Consider the following 27,257-nt stretch of genomic DNA (forward strand, 5'->3'; position numbering starts at 1 on the left):
TCTCCACTCAAAAATATGTTTTACATAATGCCACAGCTATGCAGAGTGCTCTTTCAGGTGTGTATAGTGCTGTTTTGGGTGTGAGTGTTTTGTGCTGCCATAGGGACTATACAGTGCTCACATAAAGCAGGTTTGCAAACTTCAGCAGCCTGTGATGCCATTTGCTGAGGTAGCATCCAAAATGGTTGCCAAAGGGGTCAGGTCAAGTCACCTGGATGCCTATTGAATTATGTGTGTGTGTCCATCCTGTCAGCCCTCATGCCTGAGCTCATTTTCCATCAAAAAGGAAACATGGCTGTCCCGCTCACTTCTGAAATACATCTCAGTGTGACATGTCTCATTTAAATTCATTACATACAGAGCAGCAAAGCCACCCTGTTAAGTACACCTCACACTATGAATGTTATTTCATATTATACAATGTGAAAACAAAACAATGAACCTGTGAACAACTGAATAATGACAGAAGATAAGACATCAAAAGACGGCTGTGAAGAGACAACATTGCCTGGTAGAATTTATTCATGACATGTAACGTCCAAATTTTGGGAAAGTGGTTTGACAAAAAAATCCTGACTCAAGGTACACTTACTTGTATTTCAACCACATCTCATGGTCTTCATCAGCATTTTATCATGGATATGGCTCAGAACTATACATACATCCACTGAAGAAGACTATGAGATGTGAAAGCACCAGGAAAAAACTAGTAAGTGGACTATAACTATTTCCTTCAAGAATGACACAGTAAAGCAGTTTAAATACTGTAACTTTTTAATAATGAAGTTCCATAAAATAATATTTGCAAGTTAAATAAGGTACATACAGTAGCTTACGTTCAGCAGTATTACACATTAGTTAATCTTTTAAAATTTTACATTCACTCTGAACAAATATAGTAGTCAATACGTTTTCTACAGCAAAGTTGTAAACCAGTGTTTAGACTGATGTCATTAAATAAAAGAAAGAAACCAAGTGCAAACACGCAACCAGTTATGCAAACCCACTTTTCTGTTTAAATAAAATTACAGCAAAGGTTTGCAAAACAAAGTTTGCAAACACAATACTGTTTAAGGTACAAGTTGAAGTCCTTCTGTTTCAGCTTTTACTGCCTCTAAATGAACAGTAGTAACTGATGTAAATGTATGAAGTGAAATGAGACAACTTTAAAACATACACATTAGTAAAAACAACCTTCCATTTCCTTCCCGTTGAGTTACAATAAATACGATGTTCAAACAACAAATTAGCTTGATTTTATATTAAATGTTATGTTATTCAAATTAGCCGTTTGGCTTTTTTTCTAGGTATAAATGGGGATATGGCTATCTGTGCAGGGCCTCTAGTTACATGGTGGTAAACTGGCATCAAGTGGGCACTTAATGTTCAAATGATCAAACTTTTTGATTTCTTGCATTGTAAACAGAAGAAATGCATTATTTAATAAAAATTGGAAATTTGTGGTGGTGTAAAAGGGGAATTTCAGCTAGGAAATGTAATGCTAGTATCAAGCTAGCAAGAAATATGTGGGGTGGTGGCTCACCATTTATAGGCACATCACTCTTTAAAGGTCCCTGGTTGACATGCAGATCAGAATGCAATCAAAACATGAGTATTTCATGGATATTTATGAATATATTTCATGGAGCAGAGGCTTGTGGCTTTTACTTTCCATTTTTTCCAAAGTTAAAGTTCATTGTGGGAGCACTGACAACAGCATAGCCCAGAAAATCCATGTAGCCGTCTGATAAAATGGAACCAAATTTTGTTGAAAAGTTTAAGTTTTTATATTACAACTTTTATTTTAATGGCATATGATGACAGATGATTTTACAGGACTGCCTGGACAGATTTCTTGGCATAAGCACCCAAAAAGTGAAATCCTTTACAAACATTAGTGTTTATACAGGTTTACAAGTGAGGTGCCAGCACAGTGATGGCAGCTTGTGTGCAACCAGGATTTTTCAATACAAATGATTAATCATTCAGTCCTTCCATCACTGCTCTTTCTCCGCAAGCACATACCGACATACCATACCGCTGTGGAACTAGAAGCCCTAGTGTAACAGTAAATAGATTTTTTCATGATAAGATCTTGCAGTCTTGGAGTTTGTAAGTTACATCTTCAGGTAAGTAAACTATGTAAGCAGTTTTGCGCAGACAAAATTAAATCATTCAAGGCCAACAAAGAGGCTTTGTGTATATTTTAAGGCAATATCAAAACCAGTCGGTAACGTTCATTTTATGATACTATTGGCGGTTAATGTCTCTGCAGCACAATAACTCCATCAAACTGCACTTAGTCGATGATCTTATCAATATATTACATATTGATTTATACAGCTGACCCCATATGGCTATAGTCACTTTATAAGGCAATGGAAAAGTGTATTTGGCCACATTATTTTAAATAAAAATGTGTATAGTGATAGAAGATAAGGCCTGCTTAAAATATAGTACCTCTCTTGTTTTTATATTACCCTTTTTTTTGCCATTGCCACAAAACAGTATTCCAGTTTATTACAACTTGGGTCTTATTTTTATAGTTTCCGACCTAATTCCTCACAAATTAATACAAGTTAACAGCTGAGATCTGGGAATATGGTGACATCACTAAAAAGAAGAAGTCTGCCGGTCAAGAAACATGAGCAGTCAGATGATCAGGCAGGTTGGAAACAAACCGCCAGGTTAGTCAAACGTATTTGGAAGAGAAAACGAAGGTGTATATTCAGGCCAAACTCAAATGTGATGAAAAGGAAAAATTTCCAAGACCAAACCCCCAAGGGATTTTTAAATTTTGACATGAAGATGAAACATTCTGGCCCACACTGAGATTCAGCGAGAAATATAAGATTTTTCTGTTTTTTTCTGTGGGTACCTTTCAGAAGGTCAGAGAAACTCTTCAGTTGAATTGCATTGAGGCCAAAAGCATAATTTCTTCTGTCATTTGACCTGAACCAGGAGTTCAAGTGCTGCATTCCAATAGCTGGCAGTGAAACTCCATCCTGTTAGTGTTGTGTCAACTGATGCCATTAGCACACACCAGAGACACCATTTAGACAGAGGCAGTCATGGTACAGTAGTCAGCAGACATGCATCACATTGCTGCCGTTGTATGGGATTTTACATAAAAAACAAAAAGCACAGGTATTTTGACACCAGCTATGATGCATTGAGATGAGAGTCATAGAGAGTGAGTAAGGGTTTATCTCAGTTTGCATTATCCAAGTATCCAAACAAATAAATAAATCAAACAAGGAAATAAAGTGCAATACATTACACATGTAATAAGTATTTCCTTTTTAAATATGCATTTTTTGTGTCATAATTAAATGAAAAAACAAACGTTAAAAGGACAGTTATTTACCTTTTGGGTTTTTCATTATGACAAGAATTTTCCACGCCACATTAAAATCAAATCACAACACAGAAGTGAGGGGGTGCATTGCACTTCAGTGCTGTCAAGCTGAGAGCAGCATAGCAACATAATTTATGCCCATGGCCCCACCCCCAAACTATGATTGGACACAGAGCAAAAACTCTTTGCAAGAACTCTTTGGATCTTCTTGATTAACATGGGTGCCATACATTTCATGCAAAATACAAAAAAAGCAAAAAGTTGGTAATAATACTGATGGATTATCAGATAATTATTTAACTTGCACTCACTTTCAGTTTGACCTCTAATAACGTGCTTTAGATCATCTGGATGAACTGTTGGCTTGTTTAAAACCTGTGTGATTGTCTTGACTGCTTTTGTTTCCTGCCTTGTCCGACTTAGTTGTAGATCTCAACAGTTGCTTTAGTGAGTACAGTGTTATTTTAACTGATAACAATGATGGCCAAAGCTACAAAAATGAGACCAAAAGTCATAACAAACTAACTAAACAAGAAGCATATTTATCCATCTCTAAAGCAAGAAAACAAGCTGACACCATGTCAACACAGAGATGGACTTTTTTTAAATGGTCTGTGGGGACATTAAAAACCAGACGCATGAATTAAACACTAACATGTGTTTACACTGTTTGTACTCTACAGTGATTAGCTTTGTTTCATGCACTTCCTGACAGACAGGACCAGACACTGTCACAGGTCTGATAGCTCATCTGTAGGACTGCTCTCTCTGTTTATTGCTGTCATGTAAGGATTCATTAGTGTGCGGCCAATGTACCTGCCAAACCTTCCTGCTATTCCTAACTGCAGTGTCAATCACTGTCAGCCCTCTCCATTCACATTCCTTCCAGCTCCTCCTCCACCTCTCAGTCAGGGTGCTTTCTCTCCCCCTCTCATTTCCTCTCTGATCCCCCTTCATACACTCGCCATAATCCTCACTCATCATCACTCATCAGCTTCCTCCTCCTGCTGACTATCATAGACTAACACTTCTGTGGTGCTGCTTGATGAAGCTCTCCTGATTCTCTTTACTAACCGTTCCCTTCTCCTGGAGGGCCCCATCATGCTGGGGCCCATCAGCCACTGCCTCCCTGCTGACTGGCTTTTGCGGAGTCTTCCTGTCCCGGTCCCACTCCTCACCCAGCATGCTCCCGCCATCACTGAGGTCACCCAGGTGTTCCACCGAGTCGCACTTCTCCAGGTCGGAAGCAATGGTCTGCAGGCTAATGACGGACATGCAGTCTGAGCTGGCCTGCTCCACCTCCAGCCGCTCCCTTTGGCCCCAGCCGCTCTCCCGGTGCTTCTCCACCCACAGCCTGGTTTTCTCACCGTCTGCCCAGTCATTCTCTATTCCGCCAACTCCAGCGCAGCTATTGACATGAATCCCAACAGCAGCTCTGACTTCAGCCTCAGCACCTACAGGGGGACTCCGACCCCCACAGACAGCAGGCCGCCCCCTGCTGGTCCGGATTCGCCCCCTCTGTGCGTGAATCTGCTCACTGATCTGTTCCAGGTTCCGCAGAGCCACAGAGTACCGTGTTTTTACTTTTGCCACCTGCTCCTCCAGCTGTACTACTTTAGCCTTATGTTCCTGAAAGACAGGTGACAGGAAGTCAGCAAGGCTCAAAGTAACTAGTCTAGTCTTGTAATTTGTAGTCTTGACAGACACCAATGGAGTAGATTTTTAAAAGACATTTTCACTTTTATTTCATTGTACTTTGGTTGAGCACTCAACTGAAGTGTACATGCAGGCATCTGTGGCTGACACACTGCAAACAGTCAAAGTATTCTCATTAATCTTTGCCTTTATCATCCTATTGTTTAAGTCAAACTGAATTCGCAATTTGTTATCCATTTTGCACCTAAAATCACGTCAAAGTGATTTTTAAATGTTTATTGCTAACATTCTTTTATTATCAAAAGGTCTTTAGAGATAAATCAGAAATGTTCCTCTAGCCTCTAAGCTTCTGAGTGGGTGTGTAGGTGTATGATTGACAGCTGAGCGGAGAGGGGCACAGAGAGTCAATGTAAACAAAGTGTTCCCTGTCATTTTTTATTAGACATTCAAACTACTGTTCTAACGTGGAAAAAATAATCTGAAAAATAGTTGGATTTCAAAAAATTCAGCGCAACAGGTTGTGCTGTGTACTCCAGCAGGGGGTGTTCCTAAAATGCACTGTCCATCTGACCTCCCTGCATTCCCTGTCGCCTTCAGTAAAGTAGGCTTGAAATAATCACCAATATATATGAGGAGTCATAGGAGGAAGAATTTGGGACTCAACACAATGCTGACTTAGTGCAAAGTAATTGCTTTAAAGTAAGGTTAGCTTGTCACTCAAGTGAGGTAGCAGAGGCTCCACAAATGAAAGGTCAGTCACAACGGATAAAGCCTGGCAACATTTACTTGTCTGCAAAATGCAGACGGGACAGGGAGATAGCATGGGCAGGTTTGTAAGCATAAACTATAACAGCTAGCATGGCTACAGAGCTAACAAAAGCATTCCATGAGTTGAAAATGATGCCACACACCAACATTTCATCATCACCCTCTGCAGCTGCAAACTGCAGGTTATAGCTAATTAGCCCTCAGCAAGACAAGGTCCAGGAACAGACGTGTGTTCATCACTTCAGCAGGAAAGCTAATGTGGGCTGTTGTTATTTGGCTCTTGTGTTGAACCGGTGCCTTCATTAAACCAAATAAAATATTTAATCGTCTTCCTCGTGGGATACAGGGTTTTTTTTTTTTTAAAGGAGAGCAAAGGTGATTTACAGAGCAGATAAGTGTGCTGTAGCAGAAAAAAACATGCCATTTCATTTCAGTTTAAATGATTAGTAAGTCTGGAGCTGCCAGGATGAAAACAGTTATTCTATTCCTCATACAACCTGATTAATGAAAGACATTCAGAAATACTTGCAAACTATTAAACTTAATGCATTTTTCAACCACTCAAAATATAAATATTCTAACACTAATCACTTGATGCAAAAAGGCATTTGACAGTTAAAAAGAAATTCTTATCAGCAACTTAAAGAAATTTGGGATTGGAAAGTCATTTAGCCAATGCTACCGTCAGATAGTTTCACTTTGCACAGGGGTACCAGGCAAGGATGTCCTCTCTCTCCCTCACTCTTCACCATATTAATCAAACTATTTAGCAGCTAAATATTACAGCTATCTGGAGAGCTAAAAGACAAAACAACATTTTTTTTTTTGTAAATGATGTGTTGTTATTCATTAGGGTGATATTACAAATCAATCAGCAAGACTGCTTTATGGGAATATTGGATTTGTATATGATGATTTTTGCATCAATGTGATGAAGTATACGGATTGTTCAGGATTATTCAAACAGACATTCCTATCTGATTCTTTTATCCATTAACAGTTTCTTGATTGCTTTAGTAGAAAGGTTACTATATCATAATATTTATCATTAACCCTCATCCTACCAACATATTTAATATACAAGAACTACCGACTGCGGTACCTGGGGACCCCAAGAATAAACTGCTGTAAGAAACAACCATCATAGCAAAATGTTGACTTATTTCTTCTCAAAACGTTATTACTTATGTAATTAATGTCATCTGAAAAAAGAGATTATTATTATTTTAGGAAAGTTACAGTTAATTTGCATATTGTGTAAAACAAAAATAAATACTTTTCTTTAATACAAATTCCAGCTTTTTGCAATCTGACTGACAGAGTGCCCCTACCCTGCTGCTATGTGTGATACTTTAAATTAAAACCCATGGCAAATATGAATTCAATAAATAGTTCCATCTATTAAAACTGCATAGGCAGAATTGGGTGCTTTTGACTATACTTTGGCATTTTTAAAAAGCACTAATTAAAACAGAAACAGAAAACAATGGTATGAAATCATTAGGAACAAATTGATTGACAAAGTCATGAAGAACTGGAATGATAGAATAAAGCACCTGTGAGATATGACAAAAAGTATCCTATAACTGGGGTCTGTCGGTAGGATTAAGGTTAAATGACATACATATCCATGATGGAGGATTTTAGCCATATCGTCCATTCCTACTGTCAGAATTATATGATCTACACCTCAGCCCATTATTCGGACAATAGAAGATGACCTGAATCACTGGAGGGATTTACCGTTTTTACCAGATTTACCAGAATAGCAACAATAATAAAGATAGCTCTACCCAAAATCTTTAATCTGTTCTTGATAATTCACATTCAGCCCCTGCAACTTTGTTCAAATCTTCCAACTTCGCCCTCACAAAATGTTATAGTAAAAATAAAGCAACTCAAAGCAGCTGAGCTTCATGGGGCAAAGCTTCAGGATATGTGGGTTATTAAAATTTAAATGACATCACTGAAGGTTGAATGCTTTGACTTGCACTTTTTAATGCCTCTAAGCCACAAATGTCTGCATGTTAAATCAATCACATCCATTAAAACATGCGCAGTTTGCAGACATTTCATTATCATTGTAGCTGAAACTAGCCACAGGTAAAGTACATCAACAGAAAAGATGCTAATTCATGTGTAGTATTGTTCAAGGTCAGCGTCCCTGCTCATGTTGTGTGTTTGTTATATTGTATAGAAAATCACTGCTGGTACACACCTCAAGAATGTGATTGAATTGAGCCTTCAATTCAAAGTAAGGTTTGGACTTGAGGATGACCTTCTTCAGTGCTTTCTGGAGGGTCTGTACACGAGCCTCAGCTTCCTGACAGAGCTGTGTGACTCGCTGGTGCTCCCGTTCACTGCGAAGGCGCTCCTCCTCTGCCTCGTTAACCTGCCCAGCACAAGAAACAAGACTCACAGAAGGCACACTGCATTATCATATACACCACACATGACCCTCTGCCAACACTAGACATGATATGCAAGTGTTCATGTATCATCACAATTACTCACTCTGTCTTGCCAATAAAGCTAAATTAATGAATCATATAAAAATGAGAATTACAGGAGAATTTATCAAACATTAGTAAACGGGTTAATTTAAGGCATGTTTATATATTTGGTATATTTAGTAAACACAGTGGGCCCTATCTTACGCCCAGTGCAAAGCGGCACCAAGCGCGACAGAAGTGTCTTAAGTGACACAAGTGTCACAAGTGTCTTGTTAGTTTAAGACCGACGCAGTTGTCATTTTCCCGTCCAGCGCCCACATTGTTTAAATAGCAAATGCAATTGTGCCCATCTGAGCACCCATGGGCATGTTGGTCTTAAAGTGAGGTGTGGTCAGGCGAATTGTTGGCGCATTGCTATCTTGAGGCAGCGGAAAGCGAAAGTGATTTCTTTCTATCTATCTATCTATCTATCTACCCATCCATCCAGTTCATATTGAACTTTTATACATGAAACTTGGTTTAGGAACAGTTGTAACAAGGCGTTACAACCGTCCCAGTATCACCAGCCATTCTTTCACCTCATGTTAACTAACTTGACTGCCATTTCTATTTTTAGCTTACAAAACAGTGATTCTAATAATACTTGTTTGGATTCCTAGACATCTGATCTCAGGATAGTATCCAAAAAAATACATCTGATAGGAAAGTTACATTTTTATCTAAAAAAACCCACTTTTGCTGGTAACTTTCTCTGGGAGTTTCAAATGTGGCTCCTTTTTTGTAAGAAAGAAGACAATCTAACTGAGCATGTGTGGAGTGAGTGTAATCACTGTAGCTTGTTTCTGATTGGAGGAATTCAAAGTGTTACAACTGTCCAATGTTACAACTATCACTGGTCTCCCCTACACGGTACCAGCTCAACTCTACTCTGCTTGCTTTTGGTAGAAAGTACTTTTAGGGATTTTGCAGGGAGGACCGTCGCTGATTGGTCAAACATATATGGCACTGCTGCTTTGTGTGTCTGTGTACCACTTCATTCATAAAACAAGGAAGTACTCAAGTATAGATTTAGGACCAGTTTTGGATGAGGGGAGTACATTTCTCTTTGCTTAATAATGTTAAAAATAAAGTTAGACTTTGTTGTTGGCATCCCAACTCATTTTAAAAAAAAGAGAGAGCACAAGTGAGCTGAGAGAGAGAGACAGCGTGGCGGTGGTCAAGCGAGGAGATAGAGCAGCAGTAGAGAGAACAAAGCCAGTGAATGAGAGCAATAAATAGTAGTTATATAGTTATTTTCTGACTGTTTACGTTGGTTACGTTGTAAAGCACAAATAAATAACCATCAAACACTCAACAGATGATTTACTGTGGAAAGAGACGCCATTATAGTTTCATATTTTTCCTTAACATTCATTAATTTTCCACTGCAGGATGTCCCGTGTCACGCAAGTGATGATTCTAGTGACGATTCTCTCTGACCAATCAGTGGTATGCAGTGTTTTCACATCACCTTTTAGTATCGGCTCAGCTAGCTTGGAACCTCAACGGAGGTGATACTAAAAATGTACTTGGTACCAAGTACAATTCACAACTTTCACCTAATGAAAAAGCAAAAAAAGTGGGTAGAGTCGAGTCGAGCCATACCATGCAGTGTAAAAGCAGCTATAGTGTTGTGTGATCACATCTGTTTATAACTGTTTTGAATGGCCACACTCAAAGTTGGGGTCATAGAGAGGAATTGGACGTCATGAGTGGTGCAAATAGAAATAATGGTGCATACATTCAGACAGTCACTCCTTGTCGACATGCATGGTGTTGCACTCATTAGTTCACACAAAAAGTAACAGAAATAGTTGCATGAAGAATGAAAAGAGAGAGTTGTTCAAACCCTGCCCATTTTCCCCCCTCCACAAACCTGGACATTGACTGCATGACGTGGATGCGATTGTCAGATTGTCAGTTACGAAATAGTTGTAGTAGGTACTACATCTCATTTGGTAATTTTAAAATACCAAGTCATAATAATGAGATGTGAATCTTATAATTATGACTATAAATTACCTAATAATTACAATAAAATGTCTCCAATTTTTCTTCTTTGCTGAATGTACTGTGCTTCTATATTCAACAGGTGACCTGGATGTTCAATTTAAATACACTACACCTGTCTTAATGTGCAATTTATAAAACGTAGTTTATATTTGACAGTAATAACAATGGTGCATTACTGACATATTGACATTTGTAGTAATTCTCACTGAGCCTCCATTTAATGTTTACACTTTTCAAAATCAACAAAAAATATATTTTCTGCATTTCTTTTATTTCCTGCATGCACCGTATGGAACCCTGGCCGCAAAACCAAGGTAAATTAATTTTATGTGGCACTGGTCATACACAGCTAACTCTGCCCCTCTAAATTCAATAGTTTTACAGAAATTTCCTACATGGCAGGGAGGCCTGACTGCAGAACAGACTACAGTTCTAACTGAACTCTGTAGGCACCTTTACCAGTCACCATCAATCATTAACATTGCAACAGCACAATGACCTTTAAAGTTTAATACTGAGAGAAAAGGAGACTCGCTCTTTCATCCATGCTATTCAAACTTCCCCCCGGCAATGATGGATTACTGGATATTCATTCAAGGAAGTGCTTGTCCTAGTGAGTAACCGAGTTAAGGATCTCTTCACAAACTTTACAATGTTACCAATACTCCAAAGTAATTCCAACCAAGTGGCCAATCATAATGCAGCGCAGGGATGTACAGCATAATGGCTGCTTTGGAGATTAGTGTAGTCAACCTTGATTTGAGTGCATATAAATCATCAGTGATTTGTGAGGGTGAGCAGTAGTCAACTGGGGGTTGTCTACATTAAGTCATCTGTCTGGCAGAGAAGATACAGATGGGGCCGAAAATATTGGTACTCTTACACCTTAAAAAAAAGTTGAAACTGACAGAAGTATATGGTATCCATCATTCTTTATTTCACATTAAATATATATGTGAAACTTAAACATTAGTACCCTTAACTTAATATTTTGTAGCACAGCCTTTAGAGGCAATAACTGTAGTGCTTTCTGTAACTCTGAATAAGGTTTCTACACTTCTCCACTGGTAGTTCGACCCACTCTTCTTGAGCAAACTGCTCCAGGTTCTCTCAGGTTTGATGGCTGCCGTCTCCCAACTGCAAGTTCCAGCTCTTTCCACAGATGTTTAATGGGATTCAGATCAGGACTCATAGCAGGCCACTTCAGAACGGTCCAATGTTTTCTTCTCATCCACTCTTGGGTGCTTTTTGATTTATGTTTGGGGTCATTATCCTGCTGGAAGACCTGTGACCTGCAACTAAGACACAGCTTTCTGACACCGGGCTGTATGTTTCGCTCCAAAATGCCTTGATAGTCCTCTGATTTCATTGTGACCTGCACAGATTCAAGGCACCCAGTGCCTGAGGCAGCAAAGCAACCCCAAAGCATCACTGAGCCTCCTCCATGTTTCACAGTAGGCATGGTGTCCTTTTCTTTGAAGGCTTCATCTTTTCTTCTGTAAACATAGGCTTGTCAACATTCATTTTGGCAAAGTGCAGTCTTGTTTTTTATGTCTCCCTCCGAGAAGTGGGATCTTCCTGAGTCTTCAACTATGGAGCCCATTTTCACTCAAACAGTGACGGATGGTGCGACTTGAAACTACTGTGCCTTGAACTTGAAGATCAGCTTGGATCTGTATTGAAGTTTAAAAAAATACAAAAACATCTTGAAATATCACAGAAAAGTTGTAACGATTGGCTGAGGTGGAAAAGTTGGTGTATCAATAAGAACAAAATGTAGCAATGGAAACAGACTTAGTGAATAAATTGATGAGTGTCAGTGAAGCTTCCACTGAAGAGAAAAAAACATCAGATCTGTGTGGAGTGATGAGGAGACTGTAATATGACACAACTTAATACATGAAACAATAATATAAATAGGATATGTGGGAAATAATATTTTCCAGATGGTTTTCCATCATTTGAGCTTTGACTGCCGCTCTTGTAATGACACCATCTCGTTATGTCCTCTTCTTCTGCAGGTGGTGCCATTAATAGTTTAATGGCACCAAATTGAGAATTAGCACTACCAACTGTTTATCTCCTAATATTCACATAACAGTAGTGAATGAAAATGTGCATTAATTCCCTTTTTTCTTTGCTGATTTTCAGTAAATTCAGTTTGAAAGAGTGCTACATTTGGATGGAAACCTGACGACCACAAGGCATCCTTTTATCCTTCAAGTGTCACGACCGCTGTCCAGGGTGCTCAATCTGGGGCTGCTCTTGGTGTTCCACTGGCAGGGACTAATGGGCAATAGTTTGCTTTGACTGATCAGCCTGAATGGCTCAGTAGTCCTTGTTGTTCCAGATCCTGACTGCTGAATCTTGGAGATCCAAAGCTTCTACTCCAGTTTGTTCTGCTTCATTAAGAGAGTTATTTAGTCATTTAGTTTATTCAGTGTTTCATACTGTGCATCACAGCCAACATGTGGTGAGGAGTGGGACAGAAACGCCCAGTAACTCTGTTGAGTCTCAGCTGGTTAAACCTTGCAGTCCCTTCCTGCTCTGTGTCAACACTCAGACTGTGTCTAACTCACAATTTAATTGTTCTCATTTACTTGAATACATGAATGTTTCTGAACCAGTGTTGAACAATGATTTGATCACAGTTCATATACTGTACGCTACCTGTTAACCAGGTGAACAGTAATTGCAGACCTGCTGCAACTGAGATGTTGATTCCACACTAAAAGGTGAAGCCAGCGTTTTCAGGTTAATCAGCTTCCGAGAAGGTTTTTGATAAGCTTAGTTTTTTGGTGAGAAAAATGCAGGCTTAGTGTGGACCGAGGGTTAAAATATACATGTATTTTCAGATGTAGCCAGCTTAGTGTGAATGTAATGTAGAGAGTTAAAAAAAACTACAGCTCTCTCCTGTGACATTTTACCATCTCTATCATATCCACCCCCCATGCTCTGCTCTCTTCTAATGTCATCTTTCAGACTTTTTAGTTATAATATCTGCCCCTCCATGCTGTTTTTATTAAGGCCATGTCTTGACTAGCAATGACCACTCGACTCGCCTCAGTCTGTCCAGCTGGTGACATTTCACTGGCGATGGTGTGTGTGCTTGTGGCCAAAAGGCACCTACGAACAGTAATACAAGTACAAGTACAAGATACAAGATTGTTTTTTAAATATATCATCCCTGTCTTGACATATGAAGTGAACCACACAACATACTGTTTAGCAAGGTTGTATTCAAAGGCTGGATTTTTTTATAGTCAGCAATATTATAATAAGATTTTGAATTAGATTTTCTTACTTCAGGAACAGAAAACTATGTTCTGGTTTTACTTGGTATCTCTGTTACTCTGGCATTGCAGTTAGGCACTAACTATCCAGACTTAATGTCATGTCTGGAGCTCTAGGTAACAAGTGAAAGACAGCAATAAACATTTCTGATATAATGTCGTAAAATACGTTCGCCAGTATTTATGTTAGAGTTCAATACTAGAATTTTGAAGCCAATACTGATATTCATATTTGAGAGTTCAAAAATCAGATGGCCAATGTTTGTTTTTTAACAAAAACATGACATAAACAAATTAAAATTTTTCATAAAGATCCCATGAATTTCATATTAACAAACTGAGAACAAGATATGTACTGAGTGATTCATTTTATAGAGTAAAAACAAACTAGACAGTAAACACACAGGCAGAAAGGCAGAAAAAACTGATAAGGTCTAACTTACAGCTGTATGTAGATGAATTACTGGCACAACCTGTAATCCATGTGTAAAGAAAAATAAAGCCACACTAACAACATTTAAATACAATATTGACACCTGCTATAAAATGACAGATCTCTCAATACAGGTTCTCACACACAATAACTATATTAACTTTAAAGAGTTGTTTCAGTCAGTTGTTATCAGTAAATCTTGATAACCATTTCAGTTATTTCAAAAACAAAATTCAGATTTTTTCATCTACATGTCAAACTAATGATTTATGTGTGCTTTGGCCTTATGTTTTATCAGTTTTATATTCCAAACATCAATCTATAATTAAGACTATAAAGACTGTGTGTCATGACATGACATAGGGCTGCACTGTCTCTAAATGATCTCAAACACATCACATATGGTAATTCTATGCTGACATTTCTTGTTACTTATTAACATGTACATTGATACTGATAAATCTGATAAGCTAAAATCAGGTAAAAAAAAAAAAAAAACTAAATAAATATAAATATAAATATTGTTTTTTTCACATGCTCCCTTCCCTCCTCAGAGAAACTACCAAATTCCCACATCTTCCTTATGTAGAAATCAAAGTTCCAGGAGCAAGGTGTTTACCTTGGAGGTGGCATGGTTGAGCATCTCCTGCCAGGTTGGGTCCATGGTGTTCCTGTCAGCCAGAAGGCCCTGCTCTGCCACATACACCATCTCTCTGGCAGCAGTGTGCATGGATACGGCCCTCTCATACCTCAGAGCTGCCTTCTGGGTCTCTTGTTGGGCCTGGAGGAACACACAGCAGCAGCTAAATGAACCAATCACACAACTGACTGCATCAATACACATTTAATTGCTACAAGCAGCATGGAGCTGCTACACAAAACTGCAATCAAAGCTGTACATTTTGAGAATTTCTCAATAAATCCTTTCAAATTTTTATTAAGACACCAAAATTTTAAATATACCATTTGGGTTTACCATTTAAATTCTGCAGTAACATTTCTAATTGTTTAGCTCTATTTATTGTTATTTGGGCTTTAGCTTGTGCAGTAGGAGTCACAACTGCAGCAACAAGGACTTGATCCCTCACGAGCTTCCCACTGCGGTTGTGTTTCACCTAACTGTGAAATGTAACCATTACTAAATAGTGCTTGTTGAAATTACTGGAGGGTAAATCAATGTAAATCAGGTTTTGTGACTTGATTAACAATTAATAAGTAATTATTTAATTAGTCAAATTGTGATCACAATATTCAAGTTATGTCAAAAAAATCAAGTCAGGTTGCACACATTGAATTATTCAGACACCAAATGTGAGGTGAAAAATTCAGCCTTGAACCTTCAGGATACCAAAACACAAGCAATTGACCCTGAATTGAACTGATCAGACCTCTATCCTATCAAATTACATTTATATGATCAAATTCACCCAAAATACAAGGAATAAAAGTTTTTTTGGGGTGGGAGTCAGCCTTTTTATTGATAGCAGATAGTGCAACAGGAAACATGGGGGGCGAGTGAGGGGATAACATCCAGACACAATCAAACTGGGGACGTGGAATGGAAGGCTTGAACGTACAAGTTTCATTCACAGTACACAGTTCAATAGTAGAGCTTAAGTCTCTTAAACTTTTTCATGTTAGTGAGTACATCTCAAGTCTCTTAAATTGCATCCACGTTTCCCTCACTTGTGTCCTTTTGTGAGGAAACCATGGTAGGAGGGGGGAAAAAAGGAAATTTGTTTTTAGACGTGAAACGTTCTTTCCTCTGAAGCGTCACGTGAAGCAACTTTGTTTCTGATGACAGTGGCAGCTGATCACAGCTGGATCAGCTGTCAGTCAGCTGTAGCGACTTTTGATGGAGTTTGTGTCTACACACATGGGCATTGTGCTAATACTAATTAGTTCAAGGCTCACAGTTATCACTGCCAGCAGCTGTTTTCTCTCTGCAGTCTGTTACTTGTTTGACAAACACCCGCACATGAATAAAAATCTGCATTCTGTATTTATACTGTGTACTATGCCCTGCTCAGAGGCATATGAACCATTTCTACTGGCAGAATGCGTTCATATTATTTATTCATTATTTGAGTCATTATTTGAGTCTGTGTATTTGAGTCTTGATATATGATATTCTGATTTTGAATTCATTATTTAATAACCAAGAATATGATCAGAGTCTTTTAAACACTGGAAATTGTCTATTAGGTTAAATGTTTCAAGGAAAATGGAAATAATGTAACTCATATCAAACCCCATGCTCTGGAATTTTCAGCTTCACATGTGACTGAATGGAAATGACAACAAATAATAATAAAATATAAATGTCTTTAAATTGTGTTTCTGACAGACAGACTCTCCTTGACTTTAATTTGATCTATAATAACAGTTAATGGGGGAAATAACAGATCATGAAAAGAAAAATCTTTCTAATAAATGAAGAAAGTTATTCATGTTTCTTTTGTTGATCAGACAGACAATAACACAGATTTTAACTAGATGATGAATCATAAAACAAATAAAATATAAAATTTGGGAGTAATCTGTCTCTACTTAGGTATGAAACTGCAGTGATGTTGTGATGCATCAGATCAGCCTGATTAGTTGCAGCGTCCAATCAATAACTGATATTCAATAAGGGGGCGTGTCGGCTGGTAAAAGACTTCCGTGAGGCCTGCTCTCATGTGTCCTCGCTCATAGCTCCTCAGAGATCCTTCCTCGCTCCTAGCTCCTTGAAGCAGAAATAAGAGACTTGGGACAGCCTTCAAAATGGCAGACCAAAACAACTTCCGGTTCGAGTGAGGAGCAGGGAGTGAGGAAATACCAAATAAGAGACTTGGGATGCACCCATTAACACTACGGATGTAATCCCACTTCCGACCACCATATGGCTGCAATGGCAGAGTGGTGCTGTCTGTATTTCAGCTTGTTGACGCCACAGGCAGAAGAAGAAGCAAATCAACGTTGTTTATGAGATATTTTTATAAATTTCTTGAGAGGCACTCATCCAAACAACTTCACACATTGACATTGCACATCCTTGATTCCCCAGTAATCCACCTGCAAGGTATGAAGTAGATCAGATGAACAGTTCTCGAGATATGCAAAGGACAAACGTACATACATACGAGATTCTGTGCTTTATATAGACAGATATATTTCTATAAATATTCAAAGTACAATATTTCAATGTCACCAATTTAGTGGTATTTAAATTTCAACATTGAGTATTCACAAACAGTTTAATTAATTGCTGACTAGAAGAAAAGCTTAAACTTCCCAAAAAGTACTTAAAAAAAAACAATTGTGTGTTAAGTTAAGTAAGTTTCTTATTGTACATAATTCATCCATTCTTTACCAAACTTGGTACATGCCATATTTAGATGACCCCAAACAAAACATATGCCTCTGTGTCTGGATATCTCTTACTGTTTGTCTGTAATTGGTTACCAAAGTTATGTAGGCATGGCCAAATACACTTAATGAGGCATCATCCAATTGCAACCATATTTGGGAATGCTGTACAGACAGGGGCGCTGAGCAAGTCTATACAATCGGATGCAATTTCACCCATAGGTGGCTCTACAACAAAAATAATGTTACTGCAGAAGCAGCAGCTTGCAGTGATCACACACATTTTCTTCAGGAAATGCACATTCCAGTTATGTTTATTATTTCCATATATAGTAAAACCCCTGAGTATATTAAGTTGAGCAAGAATATGTTTTATTGAATTCAACTTTTTAAATATCATATTGTGCGATTTCTTCTTTCAAAACTTAGTCTGGCTTTAAGGCTGTTTGCTAGAATATTTATATGTTGTTTAGGTCTCCCTTGAAATAAAAACTCAATGTCAGTGGAGTTCATCCTGATTAAAGAACAAAGTCATTCTAGACATGCAGCTCAGTGAGTTCTGTCAAAGCCTGGAGAGAGGTACATCTGTGTTAGTGTGGGAGGAGGTTGTTAAAGTCAAGGTTACTCTAATCACATGGGAGGGTCTGGTCGGCATCTCTGCATGAGAATGCAGCAGGAAGCCCAGATGGATGGAGGATACCAAAAAACATAAGGTCACTGCTAAAAGATTGATGACTGCATCACTGTGAGGATGGTTTTTGTGATACGGAGTCTTTACATGACAGCCTCAAACACGATGTGGTTTGCATGATATAGCAATGCAAACACTTATGAGCGAACATTTTTGAATATGATACTAATTACATTTTCCTCATTTTCCTATTTGCATTTTTGCAACTGCAAATGACTTTACTGCTTTACAGTTCAAATTAATAATCTATTATTTGCTTTATTGCTTTCAACTAGACCTCTGCTCTTTCTCCATGCAATTTCCTTTTGTTCAATTACACTTTCAAATGACTCCTCAGCATGTTGATTAAACATAACTGCCACTCCATGCCCTGTTCCTTCAAGGGTTCTAAGTTTTACACAATTAATTAGGTTTTATTAAAGGTACAGTGTATTTGATTTGATTAGATTTATTGATCGGGACAGTGTGCAGTTTTAAACATTAAAGATGCACTGCACCTGAGTTAGCTTGAAGCTAATTTGCATCCGTAGTCCCCCACAATCAAAACATACAACAGCACAACAACAAACAGTACAAAGCAAAAAACAAAACAAAAATACCCCACACAGAACACACCATACAAAATACAAAATACAAAGCTACACACAACAGCACATCACATACACCCACAATGTCAATTGGAAGTTAATAATGTAAACTAGACTCAGTGGTCACACAGCTGATTGGTCTTTAGTTGTTTTTTTTAATTTGGCCTTGAATGTATTGATAGAACTGCAGTTCTTCATATCATCAGGTAGGACGTTCCACTGAGTTGTGGCTTTCACAGAGAAAGCTGATTGGCCAAATGCAGTGTGACGAAATGGTACAATCTTGTATAGAGGATATTCTGGAGGATCTGATAGAACTTACTGGGTGAGTGTACACAAAGTCACATAGTGGAGGAGGGACCAAACCATTTAAAATGTTATAAACTAGGCACAAATTTGAGAATAATCGAAAATTCTCAAAGCTCAGTAACTTGTATTTCTCCAGTAACCTACAGTGATGGAAATGCATTGGCTTTTTGTTCTTTTAGTATTTTTTTAGAGTTTGTTTGTATAAGGACTCAAGCGGTTTTATGGCTGTTTCTCCAGCCTGCCCCCAACATGTGATGCAATAAGACATATGTGAAAGAATCATAGCATGCATAAATATCTTGGCTGCGTCCAAAGAGAGACAGTTTCTAATATGTCTAAAATTTGCTAAGTTGTACTTTATGGTATTAACTGTTTTTTTAACGTGTTTCTTAAAGTTCAAATTTGGATCCAGTGTCACACCAAGATATTTAAAATGAGTAACTATGTCAATTTTTTCACCTTTGATGAAAATATCAGCATTAGGAGGTTGTACCATAGTTTTAGAGAAAAACATACCTTTTGTCTTGTTTACATTTAGACTCAGACATGATTGATCAAGCTAATGTGTGATCCTTTCCAATGCAATTGTTTGCTTAGCAGCAGTTAATTCAGCTGTTTTTGCATGTGTACACAACAGTGTCATCTGCATACATTAGTCGTTCTACATCATGTCACTGTTGAAGGAGATCATTAATATATAGGCTAAATAATAGAGGACCTAACACTGACTCTTGTGAAACACCCATTGTGCACTTCATGTTACTGGACAGTGTGTCACCAACTTTAACACATTGTATCCTATTGGATAAATATGAAGACATCCATGCCAGTGCTCTAGATGAGAAGTTAAATTTAGAGAGTTTCGATATTAAAACATCATGAGTGACTGTATCGAATGCTTTACACATATTTAAAAATACAGCACCCACTACTCCTCCTTAGTCAAGTCTTGATTTAATTTGCTCTATTAAGTGCAAGGTAGCAGTTGCGGTGGAATGATTTGCTCTAAAGCCAAATTGCATACAATGAAGACCAAAACTGCTTGTATTAAGAAATGTTTTCAGTTGTTTAACGACAACTGTCTCAGCAACCTTTGAGAGTACTGGCAGTATAATTATTGGTCTGTAGTTACTGGCTTCAAGGCGGTCTCCAGATTTAAAAATAAGCGTGACGATGGCACATTTCCAGTCATCAGGAAAGAAGCTGTGTTTAAAAGACAAGTTAATTAAATGAGCAATAGGGGGAGTTAAAATATCTTTGTGTGATTTGACAAACATGGTGTCAAATTGGAAAGCATCTCTACTTTAGGAACTTTTTAGGGAGCTGATGATTTTGTTTACTTGTAACTCATTAGTCTCTACCAGCTCAAAAACCTGACCTGTAGCATCTATAGGAACAATATATAGTTTCCTCTTTGTAATTTTTTTTTCTAACTCATATACAGACTCAAAAAAAATTATTAAAGACAGAAGCAACAGTAAGATGATCTTCAATTAACTTTCCCTGTACTTTGAGTTTAAAATCTCCTAAAATTTTGGGTCCCTCCTCGCAAGATTACCAATGTTTTTCCAGATCAATTTACTGTTGCCTTTTGCCTCATTCAAAATATTGAGATAAAAACAAGATTTAGCTTCTCTTAGCTCTTGGATAACTTTGTTCCTTAAACCTTTATAAATCAGCATGTCAGTGTCTCTTCTAGTTTTCATTGCCTTCCTTAGTGCAGCATCTCTAGATTTCATTAGTTTCTACACATTTTCTTTAAACCACGGTAAATTGTTTTTATTTTTAGATTTTATCTGTATCCTCACATTAAATCTTTCCCTCACAGAGTTGATTCTATGAGTAAAAGTATCACAGCCATAGTCCAGATCATCAGAGGACAGGACATCATCCCAGTTCAAGTTGTTAATTTAATTGATAAATTCTTCTTGCTTAGCTCTGGGTATGCATTGAAGGATCATTGTCTTAGTTGCTGTGGTCTTAAATCTACTTTTAGTCAGTTTTCTCGCTCACAGGGTTAGGTTATGATCTGATAAGCCAGTGATTAAATTATAACTTTTAGTTATTCTTTCTTGTTTGTCAGTATATATCAGATCAATTTGTGTACTGGAGCATTTTGCAATCCTAGTTGGGCCTTTTACTAGTTGTTCTAGTTGGAATTTCTCTGTGATCATTTTTAGTTTTTTCCTCTTAGTTTTATCCTCCCAGTCACATTAAAATCACCCATAAGTAATAATTCTTTGTTGAGATTGCACTCTTTCAAGACTTCTGTGAGTTGATCATAGAAAGTGTCATCTGCAGAAGGGGGCCTATATACACCTATGATGTTAAAGGACATTTTTATCCCAACATATTCTAACGTGTTACTCACATTATAAACCACACGTTCACATTTGATGTTGTCTCTCACATAAAAAAGCACCCCTCCTTCCATCAGGTCTGTCTCTTCTGAAACATTGGTATCAGGGCGCAGTAAACACACTTGCAGGAGTTGTTTGTTTTAACCATGTTTCAGTCAGACAGAGAAAGTCCAGATTTGAGTCAGACACAAGATGAGTTAGCTGATTGCTCTTTGCAGTAATTCTTCTGATGTTAAAATGTCCACCGAATAGCCCCCTCGGTTTCAGCTTCAGGTCCCATAAGACTTTTACGTGATTGACAGTTTGGAAGGTTTTGAATAACCTCTGCGTCCTCACTGCAGGGTTTCGACACACAGTGGTGTCAGCAGCAGGTTTTGTGAGAGAGACACTGGACCTATCAAGGTTTCCACAGCCCGGTAGCGAAAAGTTATTCATTGAGACATCATGCCTCGTGTTAACAAAGTTTAGTCTGTTAAGGGAGAGGCCCGGCTCAGAAAGATGCTGCTCATTCATCATCAACATACTTGGGCACAAATCAGCATCGAAGTTCCGCAGCACTCCAGGGGTCACTGGTCCAGGATTTAGCTGAACATCTCCAGAGAGCAGAATTGGCATGAAGAGGAGACCTGCTATTCTCCGAAATGGGGTGGCAGATGACCGGTCCACTGGATCGGTGATTTGCTCTGGTACATGGGCTCATCCGTGCCGCAGGACAGCGGAATAGATCGCAAAATATCCAAGTAAGTTATGATGAAAACTCACTGTAGGAGCATCAACTGATGAGCCAGCATTTGTCCCAAGCTCAATCACTCTGTCTCTCAGTTGTTTTCCATCAGTGTTGATTGCTCTGGCCAAACAGACACATGCAGGTAATACAGCAGTGAGTACCAACAGTAGTCCAAAAAGTACTCCATGAAACAGAGCCCAGGTGTTTTTGCTGATGAAACATTGCTTTGAACTTGACGCAGTTTTAGACAGACATGCTCTGTGGTACGATAAACGATCTCGGATGACAATCCTATGTAGCAATCCCATCCAGGATCCCAGTGGCCAGAGGGTAGATGCTCCTCTTAAGCCCCTCAGCACCGGAATCTCCTCTCGACCTCAGCGGGGAGAAAAGGCCGCCATCCGGGCGGTTAGGAACCCCAGAAGATCCATGTGGCTAGGACTGTTTCCTTCGATGTTGAGATGGATATACAGATGGTCTTACTTGATGTTTAATCTGATGTTTACATTTGAAAACGTGGACTGGCCTGGTAGCAGAGTCAGCAGTGACGCCCAGTCATATTCCATCACTACTAGCGGGGCAGCTGTGGCTCAGGAGGTAGAGCAGGTCGTCCACTAATCGGAATATCGGCGGTTCGATTCCCGGCTCCTCCAGTCCACATGCCAATGTGTCCTTGGGCAAGATACTTCACCCCAAAATAGCTCCCGATGGCTGTGCCATCAGTGTATGAATGTGTGTGAATGGTCAGTTTCCTCTGATGGGCAGGTTGGGACCTTGTATGGTAGCCCCTGTACCCATTCAGTGTGTGAATAGGTGAATGTGATTTGGAGTGTAAAAGTGCTTTGAGTGGTCAGAAGACTAGAAAGGTGCCGTTTACCATTTACTTGAGTCCAGGGTGCATAGAGAGGCTCCAGCATGCATGGATTACATTACCAGCAAGGATCCTCTAAGTTTTCTTCTTGTTTTCAAAAAAAACAAAAAACACAACTCTTCTGTTAGCTTCTTTAGTGCTGTATCTCCTTTGGAATATTGATAACAGCAGGTAGCAGTTAGCAGTTGACAGCTAGCTAGTTGTTTTGATTTCAAAAATATATCCAAAGATGATGTTTTCTCTACTGTTCTTGCTGATCAATGCAATGACTTCTTCTATAGAGTCCTTTCTGAAGATTTTTGAGTGTTAATTTGCAAAATGTTCCACTTTTTTGGGTCCAAGTTTAAGATGTAATCAGGAGCTCACTCCCAGTGCAGCCACTCCTCCGGAATCGTATTCAATGTGTAGAATTTAGTGGCATCTAGCAGAATGGACTTGGCAGAAATGGAATATAATATTCATATGTATATTTTAATTAAACACTTTATATCTACATGGGGAGCAGGTCCTCTTCCATGGAGCCTGCCATGTTTCACTGCCATGTTTCTATAGTAACCCAGAATGGACAAGCCAAACACTGGCCCTAGAGAGGGCCTTTTGTGTTTTTTGGGAGTTTTGCGGCCACTGTAGGCTCTCCCACATTGCTTGGAGTGGGAGGGAGAGGGGTATCCATTTGGTTGCAATCTGCAACCTCACTGCTAGATGCCACTAAATCTCACACACTGGTCCTTTAAATAGAAATCATTCAATCTCAGCCGTCACTTACAGCCATTAAAGCTGCTGCATATGCATAACCATTACTTTTGCACTGCATTTATCTAGTGCAACTGTGTAGTGTTCTGACAGTGTGATAACTATGGAGAGAAAGACACCACACATCTTATATAAATGTCAATTACTCAATCCAATATAATTTTCATATGACAGGCTTGTCACTAATGAATTTAATGCGTTGTATGCATTATACATGATGTATACAATGCATTTACTATAACACATACAATGCATATTAACATTAAATGCATATTAATAATTTTAACTATTATAATGCTTAACAACTGATAAAAACACTTTTTTCTAACTTTTAAATTTTAATCTTTTTTGCATTTATGTTACAGATTGTTGAAACTGCATGAATCACCTGATGTGTGTAAATTGGGTTACATTTGTGTTGAGACTTTTTAAACCTGCATCAAGTAATTTTTGGGGCCTTTTTGAGGGGCTGTACACACAAAACTGACATATTATCACCTTATAAAGTTGATATTGCAAAATATGTTGGCAAATAGTTGCCGGTTTACACATCCAGCAGACAAGGAGCATTATTATGTGTTTGGAGTCATGTTTGAGTCCACCTGGTGAATGTAAGTCCAATATTCACTCTCTTTTAGCTCTGGGTTGGTCTCCACCAAACTCCTGAGAAAAATATCTAGCTCTTAAGCTGCTAAATGCTCCACTATGTTCACCAGCTAGTCTTTGACACTGTCTGTCTGCTGTTTGGTGCTGGGAAGATAGTGTACAGTGGCTTTATCAGAGATTTTTCACTGAAAGCAGCTGCTGCTGCTGGTGAAAACAAAGTTGTTGAGAACTGTGAGACTGAACTAAAACAGTTGCAGGTTGTAAAACCAAAACAAGAGCTGAAAGAGGTTAAAAGGTTCTATAGAGCTGAGAGGAGCAGCAAAGTTGATGAGAATTCTCTGTAGGCTCCTCACTAAGCAACCCCTTCCACATTACACATAGTTATTTGATCAACTGTTAATAAAAAAATGGAGCACTAACTTAAGACCTCTGATCCACAAATGAATTTGAGGATTTCTTTTGGAATGTGAAATAGTTTTTTCAAGCTGGGTTTTGGGTTTTATTTAAGTTGGGTTGTATTTAGTGTCCGATTGATATACGAGCTGGGCCGATATTTTGATTTCCGATATATTGGTATCAGTGTCAGGTGATAAATAAAAACACATTTTGGTACAGAAATATCAAAGATATGTTTTAAGTCATTTAGAAACAGTGTCTCCATTACATAGTTTTTCCAACAGAGAACACGTTTTTGTTTTGTTTTGTTTTTTTACACTGTAAAATGCTCACTACATTTATTCGTCATAATTCTTTAATAAACAAATTTATGGGAAAACATTTTCAATTAGAAATATTTGTTTATATTATGTGTTAAAGTAAAAGAAATATTGACTAATTGTTACCAGATTTTATCATCTCAGATATTGGTATATCTCAATATTGGTATATGGCTCAAAAATCTTGTATCAATTGGGACCTGTGATCAGACAGGTTGTCAGGAATTTATCAAGATTATCTAAACAAATTTATCTGGAGGTCAAACTGAAAGTGGACACACCTGAAAAAGATCACAGACTGCAAACACAGCGCCAAAGATCCGCCATTGTACAAGAAAACTGTGTGCACAACTGCACGAGGTAAAGTGAGTCAAAGGTGAAGCAGGAAGTGGGTCTGTAAACTGTGATACATATTTACATCGGACAGTTTGAGTAATTATTTTACTGTTACTCACCCAACGAAAAAAAAGAGGGATAATTTGTGGTTTTCTCACAATGTTGTCAGCTAGCAATAAAGGAAAGAGCTGTAACACATTGCAGCAACCTGCTCTTTTTTGCTTCTGGAGGGATGATCAGGTCAAGCAAGATGACCAAATCAATTTTTAGATCATACCACCCAATGAATTATGGTCCTGCCACCTCTGAAATATGCCAACACATGTGTATACAAGCTGGGATCACATTATTATCCACATAGGTTTTAGCATGATACACAGGGTCCAAATATATATCTCCTATATTCTAATTTGTGCATATACACTGCAAAGTTGCATGTAGCTGCAAAGGCAAACACACCTCTTTGGCAAGTCTGCGGGCTTCATAGTATGGCCTTGCTTTCTCAATGCAGGCACCAAGCTGTGAGCCCTGAGCGTTGAGCTTCCTGGCAGAATCAGTCAGGATCCTCCTGTAGCTGGACCTGGCATCCTGAAGGGAGCACACACACAACAAAACACGCCAAATCACATTCATCAAGCCCTGCCATGACATTCTGAAATTTGAGGTGAATAGTGCTGGGTGACAGCTCATACAAATATTGTCATTGCGACATAAACAACTTTCTCACATCCAACTGCAGCTCCAGCTTGTTGATCTCATCGCTGGCCTGGTTGAGGTGCTCCAGCTCCTCCTGGTAACACAGGGGAAAGATGATCTATACTGTAAGCAGATAAAGGAAAAGGGAGGCTGGCAGATATTGGAAATGAGGCAATGATGTGTTCAGTTGCAGGATAGTTGCAGCCCAGAGATGCTGCTTGAGGCTGCCCATCCCCGGTACCAGTCTGTGGAAGGAGCAGACTTGATGCAATACATATTCATGTTTATTACAGCTTAGTTTCGTGAATACGGTTTATAATACTTTAAAACTGGAGAATTCGTCAAAAGATAATAGGCTAACGTTACGTCTACTTGGCGAGAATAAAAATCATTTCAATTTTGCATCATGCCTGAATTCTTGGGTCCAACTCCTCTTCATATTTGCCACCATCCTCTTCATCTCCGGCTTTAATCTTGTTCCCAGCATCTCCATCAACTTCACAATGAGCGTTCACCTCCTCTGCCGAGTCGCCTTCGTCTCCTCCTCTTCGCTTCAACATCACAGTGTTCCCCTCTCCGCCTTTAGCCTCTTCCCCCGGGGTTTCCTCCCGCGGACCGGACGGTTCAGGGCACCCCGCGCCGATTAGGCGTTCACGCGAGGTCCCTGGCTCCATTTGCGGCCTGTCGTTCGTTTCCCGTTTTTGTTATGTTCGCTTTCCCAGACAATACACCATCAGCGTTTATGCCACAGGAAAACTGCTACTGTGAAAACGCAGATATTTAGGTGTTAAAATGCCCCGCTGTGCCTGCAGTGCAGACAACACTGTTTTGATAACGCTAGCTGGCTGCTACATCCAGGCTGCACATGACAACAGAGCTCTCTTCAACTCTTCATCGCTCTGGTTTTGTTTTTTATCTTCTGACAACTATTGTAATTTTATCTATTTAGTTTTTCCGGATATTTTTATGTATTTATTTCAGTTTGATCCATTAAGCAGAATGTTAGTTATACTGTGGGCAGGAGCGGTTCAAGCATTTTTGGGGCCCTAAACAGAGCTACCCCCGTCCCCCAAAAATGAGAGAGAACTCCTTGAGAGTCATGATAAATAATAATGAAGTCATGATAATACTGTATGTTGCAAAATAAAAAGAATACAGATATTGGAATACAAAAGGTATTTTGAGATTTCAGTATGGCAGGACACTTACACAAAGCCAATGTTTGTTGAAGGAAGAAGAGT

The 27,257-nt window shown here is 38.7% G+C and overlaps 1 protein-coding gene across 1 annotated transcript; it reads right to left on the reverse strand.

The window, feature by feature from the left end:
* Window positions 1-756: 756 nt before the first annotated feature.
* On the reverse strand, window positions 757-27,101 carry sh3bp5lb (SH3-binding domain protein 5-like, b). The gene is made up of 6 exons (XM_044335861.1): window positions 26,427-27,101; window positions 26,048-26,110; window positions 25,780-25,908; window positions 14,633-14,794; window positions 8,001-8,174; window positions 757-4,987 (listed from the first exon to the last, which is right to left on the reverse strand). Exons 1-6 carry the CDS (start codon window positions 26,688-26,690, stop codon window positions 4,373-4,375), a joined length of 1,407 nt encoding a protein of 468 aa, XP_044191796.1. The 5' UTR covers window positions 26,691-27,101; the 3' UTR covers window positions 757-4,372.
* Window positions 27,102-27,257: the final 156 nt, after the last annotated feature.

This window comes from Thunnus albacares, chromosome 19 (assembly GCF_914725855.1).
Source record: "Thunnus albacares chromosome 19, fThuAlb1.1, whole genome shotgun sequence".
Taxonomy (NCBI): domain Eukaryota; kingdom Metazoa; phylum Chordata; class Actinopteri; order Scombriformes; family Scombridae; genus Thunnus; species Thunnus albacares.

What these genes read in the sequence shown, in the direction of transcription:
- sh3bp5lb (XM_044335861.1), bottom strand. Translation starts at nt 26,690, where the DNA reads ATGGAGCCAGGGACCTCGCGTGAACGCCTAATCGGCGCGGGGTGCCCT. An exon ending in AGTTGGACCCAAGAATTCAG is followed by an intron (nt 26,111 to 26,426) that starts GCATGATGCAAA and finishes CTGTGTTACCAG; the next exon opens with GAGGAGCTGGAGCACCTCAA. An exon ending in AGCTGGAGCTGCAGTTGGAT is followed by an intron (nt 25,909 to 26,047) that starts GTGAGAAAGTTG and finishes TGCTCCCTTCAG; the next exon opens with GATGCCAGGTCCAGCTACAG.